The sequence below is a fragment of the Pteropus medius genome, unplaced genomic scaffold (assembly GCF_902729225.1).
Source record: "Pteropus medius unplaced genomic scaffold, Ma_sr-lr_union100, whole genome shotgun sequence".
NCBI lineage: Eukaryota > Metazoa > Chordata > Mammalia > Chiroptera > Pteropodidae > Pteropus > Pteropus medius.
In genome coordinates this window covers 92,501-111,554 of record NW_024343942.1, presented here as the reverse complement: position 1 = coordinate 111,554, position 19,054 = coordinate 92,501, and the positions used below count along the sequence as shown (strand labels likewise).

The 19,054-nt window shown below is 34.1% G+C and overlaps 1 protein-coding gene and 1 pseudogene across 5 annotated transcripts in view; one reads left to right on the top strand and one right to left on the bottom strand.

Moving 5' to 3' along the window:
* Positions 1-19,054, top strand: part of LOC120607074 (probable ubiquitin carboxyl-terminal hydrolase FAF-X) — an 81,525-nt gene that overhangs the window by 28,216 nt on the left and 34,255 nt on the right. For all 5 annotated transcript variants that reach the window (XM_039868682.1, XM_039868683.1, XM_039868679.1 and 2 more), the window contains one exon: positions 759-928. In XM_039868682.1, coding sequence (XP_039724616.1) covers positions 759-928 — 170 coding nt within the window. The remainder of the gene's footprint in view (positions 1-758; positions 929-19,054) is intronic.
* Positions 15,100-16,577, bottom strand: LOC120607075 (metalloendopeptidase OMA1, mitochondrial-like; annotated as a pseudogene).

Below are 19,054 nucleotides of genomic sequence, written 5' to 3'. Positions count from 1 at the left end.
TCAGCCTTTTGTCCTGCATAAGTCTTGGTAACAGCCTGCTGTAGAATCGTGCCATTGAAGTATTTTATTTGGTTCTTTTGAGCACTCAAAAGGAGAAAAGATTTCTGCAATTTATATATTATCCCCTAGACTTCGTTGGAGTAAATAAATTATTTGCAAACAGGAAACTTTGTTTAACTTTTTCATATCCTGTAATATTTAATTCTCCTGACAGTCACTTCTATATATTTAAAAGGGGCAAAGTGGCGACTTGTACACCTTCCCTTTTTAGAATATTCGAATGAGTATTTTGTTCCAGTCATAAATACACTGTACTGATTTTTTTATGATTAGAGGTAGATTAAAAATTATAAGTACTTGAGTATATTTTAAGTTGAAGAAGTCTTCTGTAATCTTAATAAACATTTGTGTAAGACAGTTGCTGCTTTAATTAAATTTCGTTTTAGATAAACTATATAGTAAAACTAACCAAAGGCCCAGAGTGCAATGACATAGCGATTTGTTTACAAAGGAATCATGATTGATGCAGAAATATACCACTTACACCCAGAAAAACAAGAAAGGGATATTTAGATTTAATCCTTTAATTCTCTTTGAGATTATTCCAAAGGGGCTCAAAAGCTACAGGTAACGAGACTGAAGATAAATGGTATTTATTTAGTGAGAAGGCAAGTCTTAAATATTAACTGGAAGATTTGTGAGTTTTGTGTTATTTTAGTGTATCACTGGGTAATTTACTCCTGCTTATAATTTTATAGACCAGCAGTGCAAGCAGTGAGCCAGATATGGAAGATGAACAAGTTTGCTGTGAAGCATTGGAAGTGATGACATTATGTTTTGCCCTAACTCCGACAGCCTTGGATGCACTTAGTAAAGAAAAGGCCTGGCAGACATTTATTATTGATTTATTATTGCACTGTCCCAGCAAGTAAGTGATTTTTAAAAATTTGGATGAAGGCTGATCATACTTTTTTTCCAAGCATATGTGAATTAATTTTGACCAAGATTTATCTCAGAAGTCAAATAAGGAAAACTTATTAACATTTTGAAATTTAAGAAACTTATTTGACTTAATCTTAATTTTATTCACTTGATCTAACTTTATTTCATCTCTGCAAAATGCCAATGTTGATTTTTTTCTTCTTTATCAATGTTTGTTATTGTGGTATGACACACATGTATGTGTGCACATACATATATACATAGACTTTGTCACATTGTGGTAAAATACATATAGTCTTCCCTTCACCATGAGGGATATATTCTAAGCTAAGACCTCCAGTGGAAGTGTCAAACCCCTGATAGTACTGAATCCTATATATATTATGTTTTTTCCTATACATACATATACCTATGATAAAGTCTAGTTTATAGTTTAGGCACAGTAAAGATTAACAACAGTTACTAATGATAAAACAGAACAATTACAACAATATACCATAGTAAAATTTATGTAAATCTTTCTGATACTGATCTAATGACTAAGATGGCTACCAAGTTACTAAGAGGTGGGGAGCATATACGGTGTGCATACTTAAGACAAAGAGCTGAATATGTACAGACTTCTTTCTGTTATTATTCCTAAATAATACAGTAAAGCAAGTATTTACATATCATTTACATTGTGTTAATAGTGTTGTAAGTAAGTAATCTAGAGTTGATTTAAAGTATGTGGGAGAATAGCATAGATTATATACTAATATTATCATTTTATATAGAGAACTTAAGCATCTGTGAATTTGGTATCCTCAGGGGTCCTGGAATTAATCCCCTACAGACAAGGAGGTATGATTATATCCCTCAACTCACATGATTTTTTATGATTTTCGGGGTGGGAGCATGACAAGAAAACTTGAGATCAACCTTCTTAGCAAATTTCAGTACGATATTAAGTATAGTTGCTAAACTGTAAGTTATTTCTCTAAAACATATTCATCCTGCAAATTAAAACCTTATACTCTTCAACCAGTATTTCCCTGTTTACCCATCCCCTTGCAACTACCACCATTCTACTCTTTGCTTCATGAATACGGCTTACAGATTCTACGTAAAAGTGATATGCAGTATTTGTCTTCTGAGTCTGGCTTATTTCACTTAAAATATAGTGTAATGTCCTCTAGTTTCATCCACATTGTAGTGTTGCAGAATTTCCTTTTTTTAAGGCTGAATAATATTCCATTGTATACGTATATCAATTTTCTTCATCCATCCATCAGCAGATGCTTAGATTGTTTCCATGGCTTGGCTGTTTTGAAAAATTCTATATGGTATCATGGGAATGTTAATATCTCTCCAAGATATTGATTTCATTCCATTGGATATATATCCAGAAGTAGAATTGCTGTATCATGTGGTAGTTCAGTTTGGGGGTTTGTTTGTTTTGGGGGGGGGAACTATGTAATATTTTCCATAATGTACAAATTTAAATTCTCACTAACAATGTACAAAGGTTTCTCTTTTATCTGTATCATCATCAACACTGTTATCTCTTGACTTTTTAAAATTAGCCATTCTAACAAGTGTGTTGTGACATCTCATTTTGGTTGTATTTCTCTGATGATTAGTCATGTTGTTCATCTTTTCACATACCTATTTGCCATTTATATGTCACCTTTGGAAAAATGTCAGGTACTTTGCTCATTTTTTTTTTAATTACTTTTATGCTATTAATTTATGAGTTGCTTGTATTTGGATATACACCTCTCATTAGAAATATGGTTTGCAGATACATTTTCTCATTCTGTAGGTTGCATTTTCTGTTGATTGCTGCTTTTGCTGTGCAGAAGCTTTTACTTTGATGAAATCTCTTTTACATATTTTGCTTTTGTTGCCTGTGCTTTTAACATCATCCAAAAAATCAGTTGCCCAATGTCAAAAGTCTGTTCTCTGATTTCGTCCAAGTAGTTTTATGAATTCAAGTGTTAACAATTTTAATTTTCTTTTCAATCAATTTTTATGATACGGTGTGAGACAAGTGTTCTTCTCATTCTTAAAAATGTGGAATTCTATTTTTCCCAATACCCTTTATTGAAGATACTATTCTTTCTCCATTCTGTATCCATGGCCTTGTCATGATTATTTTCACATATCAATTGACGTTAGAAATTCATGGTTTTATTTCTCGATTCTTTATTTTGTTCTACCAGTATGTGTGTCTGTCTTTATGCAACTTTTTTTTATTACTGTAGCTTTATAATATAGTTTGAAATCAAGAAGTATGATGCCTTCACTTTTGTTTTCATCAAGATTGCTTTCACTCTAGGGAGCCTTTTGTGGTTTCATATGAATTTAGGATTTTCTTATTTCCATTGCAATGCCTTTGGTATTTTCATAGGAATTGCACTAAATTGTACTTTTGTTAGTATGGACGTTTTAACCATATTCTCATAATTCAGGAACACCAGATGTCTTCAGTTTCCTTTGTCAATGTTTTATAATTTTTATTGTACACATCTTTTCACTTAGAGTATTTTCTTTTTGTTATCACTGTCAGTGTGATTGTTTCCTTACTATTTTTTTTATACTTCATTGTTTGCGTATAGAAATACAGTATTTTTGTAGATTGATTTTGTATGTTGCAAATTTTATTTACAGGTTTTTTTGTTGAGTCTTTAAGGTTTTCAGCATGTATAATTATGTCATCTGCAAACAATGTTACTTCTTTCTCTCTGTTTGGATCTATTTTATTTCTTATCTAATTGCTCTGAAGAGAACTACTACTGTGTTGAATAGAAGTAGTGAGAGTGGACATGTTTGCCTTGTACTGGATGTTAAAGTGAAAGCTTTCAGGTTTTCACCACTATGATAACTGTGGGCTTTTCATACATGGCCCTTAATTATATTGAGGTAAGTTCCTTTTTTTAAAAAAAAATTAATTACAAATGGTTATTGAACTTTGTCAAATGCTTTTCTGCATATATTGCTATGATCTTGTGGTTTTCTTTCATTTCATTAATGTGATGTGTCTCATTGACTGATTGCATGTTGAACCATCCTTACATTCCAAGGATAATTCTCATGTGGTCATGATTTATAATCTTTTTAACATTCTGTTTAATTTGGTTTGTTAGTATTGTATTGAGGATTTTTGTCTCTTATGTTCATCATCAGAGATATTGTAGTTTGGTGGATGGGCTTTGTTGGTTTTTCTCTAATGGTTTTTATCTGGCTTTTTTATTGGGATGATGCTGCCATAATAAAATGAGTTTGGAAGTTTTCCCACTTGTTCTGTTTTTTGGAAGAATTTTGAAAGAATAGTTATAAAATCTCTTTTGAATGGTACAAATCATCCAGAAAGTCATCTATCCTGACTTTATGTTTATTGAGATTTTTTTATTATTAATTCATTCTTCTTACTTGTTATTGGTTTATTTATTATTTCTATTTATTGATTTGTTTGATTGTATGTTTTTTGGAAAATTAGTGGCTTCCAGATTTTTATGATTATGTTATGATATAAAAGTTGTTCATAATAATCCTTTATGATTTTTGTTACTTATGAATTTGGTGTTCTCTCTTTTTTTCTTAGTATAGCTAACAATTACTCATTTTTTTTTTAAACTTGTAGACTTTAAAATTGTTTCTGTTCTTTTTCTTTTCATGTTATTTACTTTTTTATTACTTGTAAACTTTATTTTTTTTCCAGTTCTATGAAATATAATATTAGGTTGTTTGAGATCCTTTTAATGTAAACTGTATTAATATCATTTTTCGTCTTAGAGCTTTTCTGCATTCTACAAGTTTTGGTATGTTGTGTTTTCATTTTCTGAAGATATTATTTAAATTCTCTTTTTATTTTCTCTTTACCCAGTAGTTGTTCAAGAGTGTGTTATTTTGTTTCTGTGTATTTGTGAATTTTTCTGTTTTCTAGTTTCATTACATTGATCAGAAAAGATACTTAGAATGATTTCCTACTTCTTGAATTTGTTGACTTTGTGACTTAACATGTGATCCTCCTAGATAATGTTCTTTATATGCTTGAGAAGAATGTGTATTATACTGCAGGATAGAAAGTTCTGTATGTGTCCACTAGGTTCATTTAATTTTTCTGACTGTTCAGTTCTGCTGTTCTCTTTAACAGTTTTCTGTTGAGGAATCCAGTATGGAGTAGAATGTCGAAGTCTCTTATTTTATTGCTATTTGTACCTTCATATTACTTAATGTTAGTTTTATATATTTAGGTGCTTTGATATTGGGTGACTATAATTGTTATATCTTCCTGTTGAATTAAACATTTTCGTTATGTAATGCTCTTGTGACTTTATTTTAATTAGTTTCAAGTATATAGTACACTGGATAGACATTTATGTAGTTTATGAAACATTCAGCCTGATTGCTCTTTCTCTCCTCTGGCTCTATAACTAAGCATTGCATTACTGCTGACTGCCTTCCTTATGCCCTGCTCCCCATTTCTGTGACCATCTAACAACTACTGATTTGTACTTCTTTAACTTTTCATTCCTTTCTCCCAGCCCTGCAAACCTCCTCCCCTCCAGGCATCTTCTGATGTGTTTAAAATTTTGTCTGAACATATTAGTTGTCTTACATATGTCTGAATATAACATATAGGTATAAATACATTCGCCCCTGCTTTCTTTTGGTTACCATTGGCATGGAATATGTTTTTTCTTCTCTTCAGTGTTAGCTAAAGTTAGTCTGTTTAAGGCAGCATATGGTGAGGTCTTCTTTTATCCATTAGCCACTGTGTGCCTTTTGATTTTAACCCATTTACATTTAAAGTATTGAATGCTAGGTAAGGACATTCTCTTTCCTTGTCTAATTGTTTTGAGTGTTTTATACTTACTCTTTTGCTTCCTATTTGCTGTCTTCAAGATTATTTTTCAGTAGTATACTTTTATTCATTTCTCTATATTTTATGTATGTAATAGAAATTTTTTTCTCACTTCTATGAGATTTACATAATACTTTTGCAGTAATTTTTAGCTGATATCTAAAAGTTTTCTCTTCCCCCACGTGAGGAGAGACTGCAGCTAAGTCATTGGCAGAAAGTTACATTTGAAACTAATTTCTCCACATTCTTGCAACATTTGTTTTGTTTTGTTTTTATATAGTACTCATCCTAATTGGTGTGAAGTAGTATTTTCTTTTAGTTTTTGTTTTTATTTCCCTAATAACTAGTGATGTTGAACACATTTTCATATTATGTTTGTTCAGTCATATCTTCCTTGAAGAAATGTCTGTTCAAGCCTTTTACTCTTTCCTCTCTCTATATTTCATGTTATGGATGTTACAATTTATATTTTTTGTATTATGTAATTAATAAATCTATATCTATAGTTTAAAAAACATTTTGCCTTTTAACTTTTATAGATTTAGTAATGATTTATGTACCATCCTAACATATTAGAATGTATTGAATTTGATGCTGTCTCTACCAGTGAGTTTTATATTTTCATAGATTTTGTGTTAATAATTAGCATTCTTTCATTTTGACCTGAAGAACTGCCTCTAGCTTTTCTTGTAGATATTATGGTGATGAACTCTCAGCATATGTTTAGGGTGTCTTTAAATTTCTTTAGTTTCTGAAAAAGTTTTACTAGACACAGTATGCTGATTAATAGTTTTTTTCCTTTCTGTAGCACTTGGACTGCCAACTGCTAGTTTTATGGGAAGTTCTTTTTATGTGATTCTTTGCTTTTTTCTGGCTGCTATCAAAATTTTCTCTTTAAATTTTAATAATTGGATTATAATGTCTTTTGGGGTAATCTTTGTATTAATCATGTTTAAAGACCTTTGGAGCTTCATGAATCTGATATCTTAACCACCACCCCCCCTTCAGTATTTGGTAACTTTTCAACCATTATTTCTTTTATGAGATTTCTGCCCTTTGTCTCTCTTTTCTTTCCGGGACTCCCCTGCATGTGTTTAATAATTTGTCTTGATGTTGCCCTATAAATCGCGTAGACTTTCTTCACTGTTTTTCAGATTTTTTCCTCTATTAACTGAGTAGTCAACTGACGTCTCTTCAAGTTCACATATCCTTTTTTTCCATTTGATTTAGTCCACTGTTGAAACTCTTCTTTGCATCTTTTTATTCCGTTTCGTCAGCTGCAGAATTTATGTTGTTATTTATAAAAATATCTATGTCTTCAGATTTCTCATTTTGTTCATGTATTGTGTTCCTGAGTTCAGTGAGTTTCTTTGTTCTCTTATAGCTTGCTTATCTTTCTTAAAACAACTGTTTTGGATTCTTTGTTAGGCAGTTCATAGATCTCGAATTTTGGGGGACAGTTACTGGAAAATTATTCATTTGATGGTGTCATGCTTTCTTGATTTTGTGTATATGAGTATGTTTCTGGTGTGGATGTGTGTACATTTGGTGGGATAGTCACCTATTCCATATTTCACAGACTGGAAAGACTTCAACTTTGATTGGGTGCAGTTGTGCTGGATTGATGGGATGTGGCAGCTCTTGTTCCAGGAAGGTATCATGTTCCTCTTCTAGTGGAGGTGTAGCAACAAATCTTTCTCCGGCTTCCACATTTGCTGTGGCTCCCTCTGCAGATAATGTGGCTTTCCTGCAGCTTTCTCTGCTGGGCTTGGCTGCAGTGGCAAAAGTTGTGGTTGTTTAAAACAGTGACAAGTCCTGCTGGATTCTTCTTGTTTTCTTTTCCCCCACGTGAGGGGAGACTGCAGCTAAATGGATCTCTCTTGGCATTGAGCTGTTCTTTCTTTGTTTTAATAGCACTTGGCATATAATATCATATTAGTTTCTGGTGTACAACATATTGATTAGACATTTATATTACTTACAGAATAATCACGCTGATACTGATTCAAAAGTCTGCTTCATCTAATCTGTTGATTCCTCCTCTGGTATTCTTATTTCAGTTATTGTGTTCTTCATTTTTTACTGGTTATTCTTTATCTTTTCTATCTTCATTTTTATATTTCCTGTCTCTTTGTTAAATTTCTCTCACTGAGTACTTTTCCCTTAAGTTCATTGAGTGTTCTTATAACCAGTTTTATGAATTCTTTGTCTGGAAGATTGCTTGTCTCTATTTTGTTTAATTCTTTTTCTGAAGCTTTGTTCTGTTCTTTTATTTAGGATGTGTTTGTCTCACTATTATGCTGCCTCCTTGTTTTTGTTTCTGTGTATGAGGAAGGGCTGCTGTGTCTCCTAGTCTTAGTAGAGTGGCCTTATGTAATAGATGTCCTGTGGGATCCAGTGGTGCAGTCTCCCTGGTAACCTCAGCTAGGTGCACCAGGTGTCTCTTGTATGTCTCCTGTTATAGTTTAACCTATTGCCATTTGCCATCAATGGTAGGGATTGACCCTCTGGCTGATTGGTAATGAGAACTTGTCATGACTACAGTGGAGGAACAGTTGTACAAGGGCTGACTTACAGAGTGTGTTGTCCTAGGATGTGGCTCTGGTGATGCTATGGCTCAGACTGAACTAGTCACTGAGCATGCAGGGTTGGGTGTCCTGGGAGGGGACCCATTACAGGCCAAGTTCAGTCACAGCCTGTGCCCTTCATGAGAATACCTGGAATGAGCCACCAAGCAATCCACAGGTGGTCACCACCTGCACTGGGCTTGCATGTGCCTTGAGAGGCAGGCCAAGCTGCAAACTGAGGTGCTGCCACTAGTGCTGGGCTTAGGGCTGCTCAGCAAGAGGTCCAGGGCACGCCAAGGCCAGATATTGTTTGTTTAGTTTTTTAGAATCTTTGAAAGACTGTGGGTAAGACCACAACATGAGCCAAGACAGGCCATTTGTCTGGAAAATCCCCTGGAAGCACAGCTTGTATGGGTCTGAAAGTTGGGTGGGGCATGGTTTCAGGGAGTCACCAGGGCAGGGTGACTTGTCTTAGCCAAATTAATGGATACTCAGGTATGGCAGCCACCTACATCTGCATGACAAGAGGAGGAAGGCTATTAACGAAGGAAAAAATGGCTTCTGCTAACACTTCTGTTCAGGAAAGAGCTGCTCCTCCAGCCTTTGTCCTGAAGCCAGTCAAATCACCTTCTTCCTATATGTCTCTGGCACCTTTTGAGCTGTTACCCCAGCACTGGAGCTTAGAATGAGTGAGTTCATTATCAAGTAAGTCAGTGCTTAGTTCCCCAAAGAGGTAGACCTTCATCTTTTTCATCCACAATCTCCTCTGGTTTTCACAGCTAGAAGTTGTAGTGACTTCTCTTACCATACCACACTGGAACCCTGGGATTAGGACCACTCGCTCCTCCAGGGAGATCTCTGTAGCTGAGATTTCCATCCAATTTTCAACTGCCTGTTTGTGTCTCCATGCCACCTAACAGTTGTAAGGTGGCCTCTTTTGTGTGTCCACAGTTGTAGGACTTCTGTTCAGCTAGACATAAGGTGATTCTCAGTGACGGGTGTCCTGTAGTTGAGTTGTAATTTTGACATGGTCATGAGAGGAAGCAAGCACAGTATTAACGTACTCTGTCATCGTGACTGGGAGCTTCAGCTATTCTTGACTCAGAGATGGTATAACATGAGAAATGTGCTTCCTGTTCTTTTTATGTGGCCATCCTTGTTCTGTGTGCTGTAGCCTCCTATTTCATTCTGGAGCTCTCTCAGTACTATTTTTGTTGACATGTTGTTGTGTTGATAAGTCATTTGTTGATATTTCATTGTTTTTATTGGAGAAAAAACATGGAGACCTTCTGGCCATAATCTGACTGACATGGCTCCATTTCTCTGGTTTTAACAGAGCATTTTATCTGATTCCAATGCTTTTCTCCCTTAGTTATATTATACTTCCTGAATTACTTTCTTAATGTTGTTATCCTTGAACTTAGAATATATATTTGCAGCTATTCCTAGTCTTTTTTCAAATAATCGAGCACCAGTTCAGAGGTACTGCACATTTCTTATAGAATTCTCAGTTTCTCCTTCTCTTTGTAAAATTGCTGTTATTTATTTTACTTATCCAAAACTATACTCTTCAGTTTAATTTTTATTGTTACATGAACACTATAAAAAATGAACACGCTATAAAACAATTGAGAAAAATAAAAGATTTTTTTTAATTCTCTGATGCTTCAAAATTTTTTATTAATTTAAGCTCTTTATTATTGCGTTTAGGTCACAGCATCTGAAAACAATTACTTTTATTTAAAAGCAGGTTAATAAATCATTTTTTATAAAAAGCTAGTTAATATTTGCCATTACAAATCGAAATGTCTTCCAGAACCAAGTAATATCTGCTCTTTTAGTGTAAACAACATTAAAGTAGTAACATAATTTTTTAACATCTATAACAGTTGATATTCCTAAGTCATCTCTCATCCAAGTACTAATCAAGACATATAATTTTTAATACAAGCAAGTGAACTTATTTTAATTGACTGTTTACTAAATAATTTACAATAGGTAGAGATGCTTCCACTCACCAGGCTGGAATGCCAAGCAAGACAGAGGTCAGAATTCTTTTTACATCCCAGATTTGCCCCCGTCACTCTCAACCTGCTGGTGCTCTTTTCTTTATGTCTATCCAGGTTTCTAACATATCCTTTTTCTTCTTTCCGATTTATTTCTTTTAACATATTTTGTAAGACAAGTCTACAGGCAACTATTTTCCTCAGTTTTTGTTTAGGAAAGTGTTTTTCTTCAATTTTTAAGCATGATTTTTCTATATACAGAATTCTGAGTTGGTGTTTTTTGGGGTTTTTTTCTTTCAATGCTTTAAATTTCTCACTCAGTTAACTTCTTGCTTTCATGGTTCTTGAAGAGATATCCAAGATAATTGTTATTTCTCCTCTGTCATGAAGGTTTTTTGTACCTCTCATATGTTGCAGTTTTTCTCTGATTATCAGCAGTTTGAATATGAAATGCTTACATGTAGATTTTTTTAAATATTTTTATTCTTACAGTGTTTTTAGTTTTCTTGAGGTGATTTGGAGTCTGTCATTAATTTTGGACAGCTTTCTATTGTTATTGCTTGAAATATTTTTTGTTTCCCTACCTTGTGGTGTTCCCAGTTATGCTTATGATTTATCTGTTGTAGTTGTCTCACTCATTCACTTTTTTTTTTTCTGTTGTCACAGTTTCTTTTGACATATCTTTAAGCTCATTGTTTATTATGTTCACTCTTTAGATGAGCCCATCTCAGGCATTCTTTTTTCTTGACCTCTAGCATTTACTTGGTTCTTTCTTAGAATTTCCATTGCTCTGTGTACATTGCTCCTCCCTTCTTACATGTTGTTAGTTTAGCCATTTGAGCCTTTAGCATATTAACTGTATATATTTTAAATTCCTGGCCCGGTAATTCTTAGCATCATGCCATATCTGTGTCTGGTTATGATGTTTGCTCTTTGCAAACTCTTTTTTTCTTTGACTTATGTTGTAATTTTTGTGGAAACCTGGACCTGATGTATTAGGTAAAAGTTAAATGGGCCTTTAAAGTAAGATTTTATGTTTTTGTGGCTTTGACTTTGGCTTTGTTTACTCTCTATTATAGATGTTGTCAAAGCCTAAAATTATCTTTGGAATCCTCGTTTTTGTCTGTCTTAGATTTCTCTAGAGAACTCTTCTTAAGGTCTGAGATGTTTAATTCTTTCAGTTGAATTCCCTGTTCTATAGGGACACTATTGATGTGGGTAAAGGAAGTATTCTATCTTTTCATGATCAGAGTGTACTCAGGTTTTGTTTATCAGAGAATGTCTTAATTTCATACTCACATTTGAAATAACAGTTTTCGGTTGTAGTATTTCTACTTAATTTTTTTCAGCACTTTGCACACATTAGTCTATAGCCTTCTAATGAGAAAGAAGTTGATGATAATCTTGTTAACAACCCTTCATACCTGATGAGACATTTGTGTTGCTACTTTCAAGATTCTGTCTTTGTTTGGCTTTTTGAATATAGTATGAATATAGTGCATCTTCATATGAGTCTGAGTTTATTAATGTTTTTGGAACGTACATTCATTTAATTCCTCAAACTTGGGGAATTTTCTCTCTCATGTTTTGTTTCTCTACTCCAGGACTCTTGATGATTCACGTGTTGTTCCATTTGATGATATCCCACAGATCCCTTAGGCTCTGTGCACTTTTATTCATCCTATGTTCCTGACATGATTATTACAGTTGTCTTATCCTTGCTGGTTTCTTTAATCTACCTACTTAACTCTGTTTTTGAATTTTTCTTGTGAACAGGTATACAATTTTATTTTCCTTACATTGTATGTTTTCCATATTTTTATTGATGTTCTTATTTTGTTAATATCTCTTTCTGTAATTTTCTTCTTGTCTTCTTTTTGTTCTACAAGTATCTTTAAGACAGTTTTTTTAACTCTTTGTCTGGAATGTCTGCCATCTGGTTGTTTCCAAGGACATATTCTATTGACTTCATTTTTCCTTTGGTTCCATGGTTCTTTTTAAGCTTTGTGTGTTCTTTTTGAAAACTGGACATTTAAAATGTATCATGTAATTCTGTTGTAATCACATTTTTCATCTCCCACAGCTGTGTTGAGGGTTTTCTTGGTTTATTTTTTGTTTTGTCATTGTATATTGTCTCTGTTCCAGGAATCAGTCTGAAATTTAAATTGAAGGTCTGTTCAGGTATTTTCTGAACCTACTTTCCTCTTATACGTGTTTGCTGTTAAATGTCCACATTTTGAAATGTCTGGTACCCAAAAAAAAGAAAATGAGAATAATGAAGCGGGTGAGGATCCAGTGCTCTTTTTAATGCCCGGGAAGTTGCTGAGCTAGAGTACAGTAGCTCTCCAAATGGGAGTGGAATAATGGCTTCCTATCTCTAAATCTGCACCTACGATATCAGAAACAGAAAACACTGACCACAACACAGATCCTAAGTATTTAGAAGACAGAGTCCTTACTGTCAGAATATCAGGCTCATGCAGGTTCTTGCAACTTTTGCCTGTTATGTTTGACAGTTTTTGCCCAGAGATGAATTCTTGCTACTCTACTCAGCCATTGTCCCAGAATCATTCATCCTTGTAATACACCCATCTGACCTTCTTTGCCTTTTAGTGGCAGGGTTTAATTTCTTTACGTGTCAAGTAGGGAATAATTTACTCTGATATTTAGCTATTTTCTGTATGTACTAAGTACTTACTGTTCCTTCACTACTCCAGTATTGATTTTTAAAATTGTTCTCTAGAATTTTTATAGTAACATTATGGTTCCTTTCTTTTTATGTATATGGGCACACTTTGGAGATACTATGAGTTTGTTTCTGGACCACAGTAAAGCAAGTCACACAGATTTTCGGTTTCCCAGTGCTTGTAAAAGTTATGTTTGCATATATTGTTGTCTATTAAGTGTGCAGTAGCATTATGTCTAAAAAACAATATATTGCATTAATGTAAAAATGCTTTAGTGTTCACCATCACCCAAGGCTTTATCAAGTAGTAATCTTAGTTAATGGAGGGTGTTACCATCAATTTGTTAAAAACACAGTGTCTGCAAAGAGCAATAAAGTGAAGCGCAATAAAATGAGAGATGCCTGTGTATTTTTTAATACATCTTATTGGTTACTATTAGAATTTCAGTTAATATTCTAAACTTAACCTAATTTGAATAATATCAACTTAGTTTTAATAACATGGAATAATGGCAGTGTGTATATGCATTTTGATTCTTCCCCTTGATATTCTCATTGTCACTGATTACATCTCTAAAAACTGTATGACCATTAAAATAGATTTAAAATTGTTTCATGCATTTGTCTTTAAATCGTATAGTAATAAAATAGCTTCGTACCAAAAGTACAGGTTTTTGATAATTTTAATACAATGTTTCTTGGTGAAGGCCTTTTTGAGTAAAGGTAATTAGGTGTTCTGTTGACTTCTTGAATTCGAAGCTCCAGCTCATTCCTTAAATTTAGGAAATTTTCATCCACTATTTGTTTGAAAATGCTTTCTAATCCCTGTTCTTTTTCCTCGCTTTTGAGAATGCCCATTATTCTTATGTTTCCTCTCCTGATGGTATTAGCTAGTTCTTGTATTTCTCTTTCATTATTTTTAATTTTTCGGTTTCTCTCTTCTTCCTTCTGATTTATTTCTAGATTTCTGTCTTTGATATCACTGATACTTTTCTCCCTTTAGTCGACTCTATTTCTCAAGCTTGCTGTTTCATTTTTCATCTCTTGCAATTTGTTCTTCATCTCCAGAAGGTCTGTTCGGTTCTTTTTGAGGGTTTCAATCTCCTTGCTAAAGAACTCATTCTGCTCACCTATTTATTTTTTCAGTTCCTGAAATTGTATATATGAATTGTTTTGGATCTCATTGAATTTTTTCGGAAGTACCGTCCTGCGTTTTCTGTCATTTAAGTTGCATATTTCTATGTCATTAAGCTTATTTTCTGGAGAACTTTTTCCTTTCTTTCTGAGCTGCCTTGTCACCTTGGTTGATCATGGTGTTTAATGGACTATTCTTCACCTGGGCATTAATAGAAGTGTATTCTGAGTTTTTCCCAGAAAGAAACTTTATTATATAAAGGTCTCTCTTTAGCCTGATGCAAAGAGAGTGCTTTCCTTTGGTTTTAAGTAGGTGGCGTCTAAGCTTCTTGGATCCCTGCTTTATAAAAAGTTTTAATAATGCCTTTTTTCTTATAGATGTTTAATCACGCTCGCTACCTATAGTCTATGTCCTTGTCAGTGTTAGTGACAGTTTCAGTAACATTTGCTCAGATTCTCCTGGAGCTCTGCAGTGTTCAGTCTTAAAGGATGTGGGGCGGGGGCGGCGGGTAAGGAACGTGTTGTTTGGAGGATGGGTGCTGCCACTCATCTTGGGGTTTTGCAACTGCTGCTGGTAACAATTAACTTGTTTCTCTGCTGTCTCCACTTCTCTGCTTTCTGCCCTGATGACTGGGCCCTGCCACTGGCCGCGTGGAACTCAGCAGCTCTCTCAGGCAGGGCTGTTCCGAGTACTCACTGTACCGTCTCTCCTCCCACTCCTCCTGCAGGGAGTTCCGGCTATGAGAGGCGGTTTCTGACCAGTGGTAGCTCTTATGCACAGATCCCACTCTCAGAGGTGCTGGTATGCGGTTTGGGAGTTCTTTTTGTTGTTTCAAGGGGAGATATCTGGGGACATCTCTCACTCCCCATGTTTCTGACGTCCTGCTTTTTTTTTTAATGAGGCAAGTATTCACTTCATTTCTTAACACTGTTATTTAGGTCTTCTTTCTTTGATTTTTTAAAGAAAATACTTAATGCTGAGTTTGAACAGTAGTTGAGTATGTGGTCCGGAAAGTGATGGGCAATTGCAGGTCTCTAATTTTTAGAGCCTGAAGTATGTCTATCTAAGTGTTCAGTTTCAAGTTCCATGAGATGGATATATGGATCACTGTTCTGGTAATTTGAGAGAACCATGGAAGCCATCTGTTAATTCTGTGTGCTGCCAAAACACTGAACTGGATCTGATAATCATACAAGCCTTTGCCCACAACCCGTTGTCAGTTTTTTTCAGCTTCAGCCTCCAGTGTTATGTATGGTCTCTTAAACATAAAATCCTGTAAATTAGACTGTATCCACTGGCCCTAAAGTGCCAAATTGTGTCGAGGACAAATGGCCAAACATTGTGAGAAAAATCAGACTTAGGAAATACAATAAATGAACCAACTTGGCCTTTTCTGCAGTGTGTCGATGTACTGCATATGCTACTTCATGGCTTAGAAGGAAGTAAAGTTAATGAGTATCAATTGCACTATTTAAAAGCCCAGTGAATATAAACCTATGTCCATTTGGAAGCACAAAGGCATTTATCTGGGGACTCAACAACATTAATAACGCAGTTGTTAGAGATCAACTGGAATATCTTTATTGCATTCAACTAAATGATAGATTATTCATTAAATGAATAATTTAATGACCACTTCTTTAGTGGTCAGGTTTCAGACATCTTCTCAGCATATAATCTTTAAATTTTTGCATACATGCGTCATATTCCAGTTCTGATAAAAGAGTGAAAAGTTTTCCCCAATATTAGTAGCTTGCTCCTTCCAGTGATTAAAATACTTCCAGATGATTATAAAGAGCAATCTAAAACTACTCAAACCATAGAATATCTTCCATTTATTCTTCTTTACACTTTCTTTAACTAGTTCCTTTTTCGTTAGGAGAAAGTGTATGCCACCATTTCCTCATTCCTCTATAATGATCACAGATAGTTTCTGCAGTTGTTTAAGAATTATTAATGAAGAGTAACGGAAGCAGCTTGAAACAGTAGAGAAGTGTAGAAACTTGATGTTTCTTAAAGAAAACCACTTTATAGGACACTAGTGAAAGAGTAGGAACTACTGCAATTTCTTTTATCAGTTGCTCTCTTGAAAAAGTTATTCAGTGCAGTACATTTTCAGATAATCATCGAAATTTTCCTTCTTTTGATACTCAAGAAGCATCCTGTACTTCTGTTATTAAAAGTTCTATAGAAATGAAAGTTTCCAGGCAGTGAAGTCAACCTACCAAACTGATTTACTTCTACACCTTGATACTTATTTATTGCATGGTTAATTTGTACTTGATGGCAGTCCAGTCAGGTTATAGCTGCTGTGTTACATTTTCTTCAGTAGGTCAGTAGATTAAATTGTACAGTCTCTAATAGCATACTGCAATCTATAGATGAAGGTCATCTTTGTTTTGCTTATTGTCCCAGCAGTGGCAAATGCAGACGCCTGCCATTTCTTAATTGGGTGTTTGCTTGGTAAACCATTGTTTTCCAAGATTCTAACAGGTTTTTTTTTTTTAAAAAACAATTTTCAGAAGTCATTTTTAATTAGACTTTTTTCTGGCTTTATTGAAATATAATAGACTATTAGTTGCTCATGTTTACATTATATAATTCAAGGAAGTTTGTTATTTTTCAATTGTAATTGCCGTACAATAGTATCAGTTTGGATTTTAATGCTGCTTTGGAGTAACATGACCTTGGAACTGGCACCTCTGCAGTTTTGCTATCATTTTTTGAGCACTAATGGCTTTCTTTTTCAGAATTCATTTCTGTTTGAGAAGTTTATGTTTTAGATAATTTAAAATCTGATTAAAGTTTTGATAAATAGAACAGCTTTCTAACTTGACTTTCCAGATATTAGGTTTTTGTTTTGGTGGTGGTATTGTGGGTTTTTTGTTCATTCTATTTTTAAATGATGCTATCGATTCCATGTAAAATTTGTTACAGTTTAGGAAATAGTTTACTCTGAGTCTTAAGTAAATAATGTGAAAGAAAGAGTAAAGGAATGTAGATATATAGAAAGTGCAGCATATGTAAGATTTACAGGCACAAGTCTTGACAGCCAGGAGGTCACTGTTACAGCAGCTGAATAAGCAGGACAGTTCTAGAGTTGAAGTAAGAAACATAAAAAATGTGTCTGATAATGTAGGGTTTTATAGTTCATTGTAAGTACTTCAAGTTTTACTTTTTAAGTCAGTGGTTCACAGCAGGAGCTTAGGTTGGGAAGGTTATTTCTCACCTCAAGTGGTTCAAGGCCAAAAATAAATGCTCCTAACTCTCTGAAATCACAGAAATGCTTCTTTATCTTCCCACCCCCCAGACTTTAGTGAGACTGAAAGACATTGCAAGGTTTTGAGTATACGTGTGATATAGATTTGACTTAACATTTCAAGTTATCTTCTTAACAGGAAATGACAAGTGTCAGATGTTTGGTCTGTATACTATTTTTTTCTAATGAGCTGGAGCAGTACACTTTTAGACATCTTTGAGAATTTGTTAGAATTTATTAGACCATGTGAAGAAAGGCGTACATGTGGAACTTCTAAGGTGCTATTTTGAATGTTTTTTTAACCCTAACTGTGATTTTTGTAAATGAGGGACATTAAAAAGCCTTGAAAGTTGGATTTACATTCGTCAGATTTAAGTGACTTGAACTCACATCAGTAATCTATGGTTTACTGAAACTGACCCATATATTATTTCTTGTCTTCATCCTTTGTTCCTCATTTATACTTATGTAAAACATTAGCTTCCATTTCTAGGGTAATGAAGGGAGATGAGCAGAAAACCTGGCTCTTTGGGATTTATAAAGAACTAATCTGCATTGTAAATGGAAGGCCATATATGTTAGCTTACTCATCATTCATGCTCTTTAATTTTGTTTCTCTGAATCTGAAATTTCTCTTAATGACACAAAAGTTGCTAATGATTTTCCTGCAGGAAATCAAAAAAATATTTCTCTAGGATTATTCTTGGGGTTGCAGAATTTTTTATCTTAAGTTTTTGAGTAGGAATAGCAGCTAAATTTTTACTATTTGAGAAAATATTTAAAAGGAATTTATAAAGTGGCCATTGTGAGTTTAACTTACTCACTTTTTGTTCAAAAAAGAAATAAGTATATAAGAAAATTAATATGTAATAATTACAAAATGAAAAGACATCCTTGGAGTAACATTAACATGGTAAAGGTAAAGCCAAGAGGGACTTTAATACATAGAACTTAAAATTTTTTAGATACAAACCACACATTTCTTTTAGAGGTTTAGCATCTAATAAGAAGACAGAAACATAGTTCTGTTCTTGGTGCTAGGAGCCCTCTCATCAGCAAAGCCTGAGAGAGCTTTTTGACAAAGATTAATGAGGTCACTATCCAATACCTGAAATCAAAAAGACAATTGAATTTATCACTTACCATAGTAAAGGAGAGCTGTGTCAATTAGGCACATTCTCTGACCAAAGCACACTGCGTGAAATTCAGGTATTGGCAGATTTGGACAGGTGTAAGTGGGTTGACATCTGTAGATTCAGGTTACTTAGGTGAAAAAGGTCAGTTTTGGGGAGTCTGTTCTTGTTTGACTTTTTTGAGCAAGCGCTGCTACGAATTTTTTTTTTGCAAAAGCTCTTCAAACAGTGAAAATCAGCTTAATTTATTTAATAAAGGATTTCATAAATGATAAAAATAAATTTAAAGTTGATTTTGGTGTTGTTTTACCATAGCTGTGGAACGGTCAGTCTTTTCCTAAATTTGTAAGAACTATTAATTTTTTATTTTTCAATAGGAGATACATACAGACGTCCAGCTTGTAAACAAGTAATGTTTACCAGCAGAACTATTGAGCCACCACTATGTTGTAGGTTCTAGTCATGGAATACCTAATA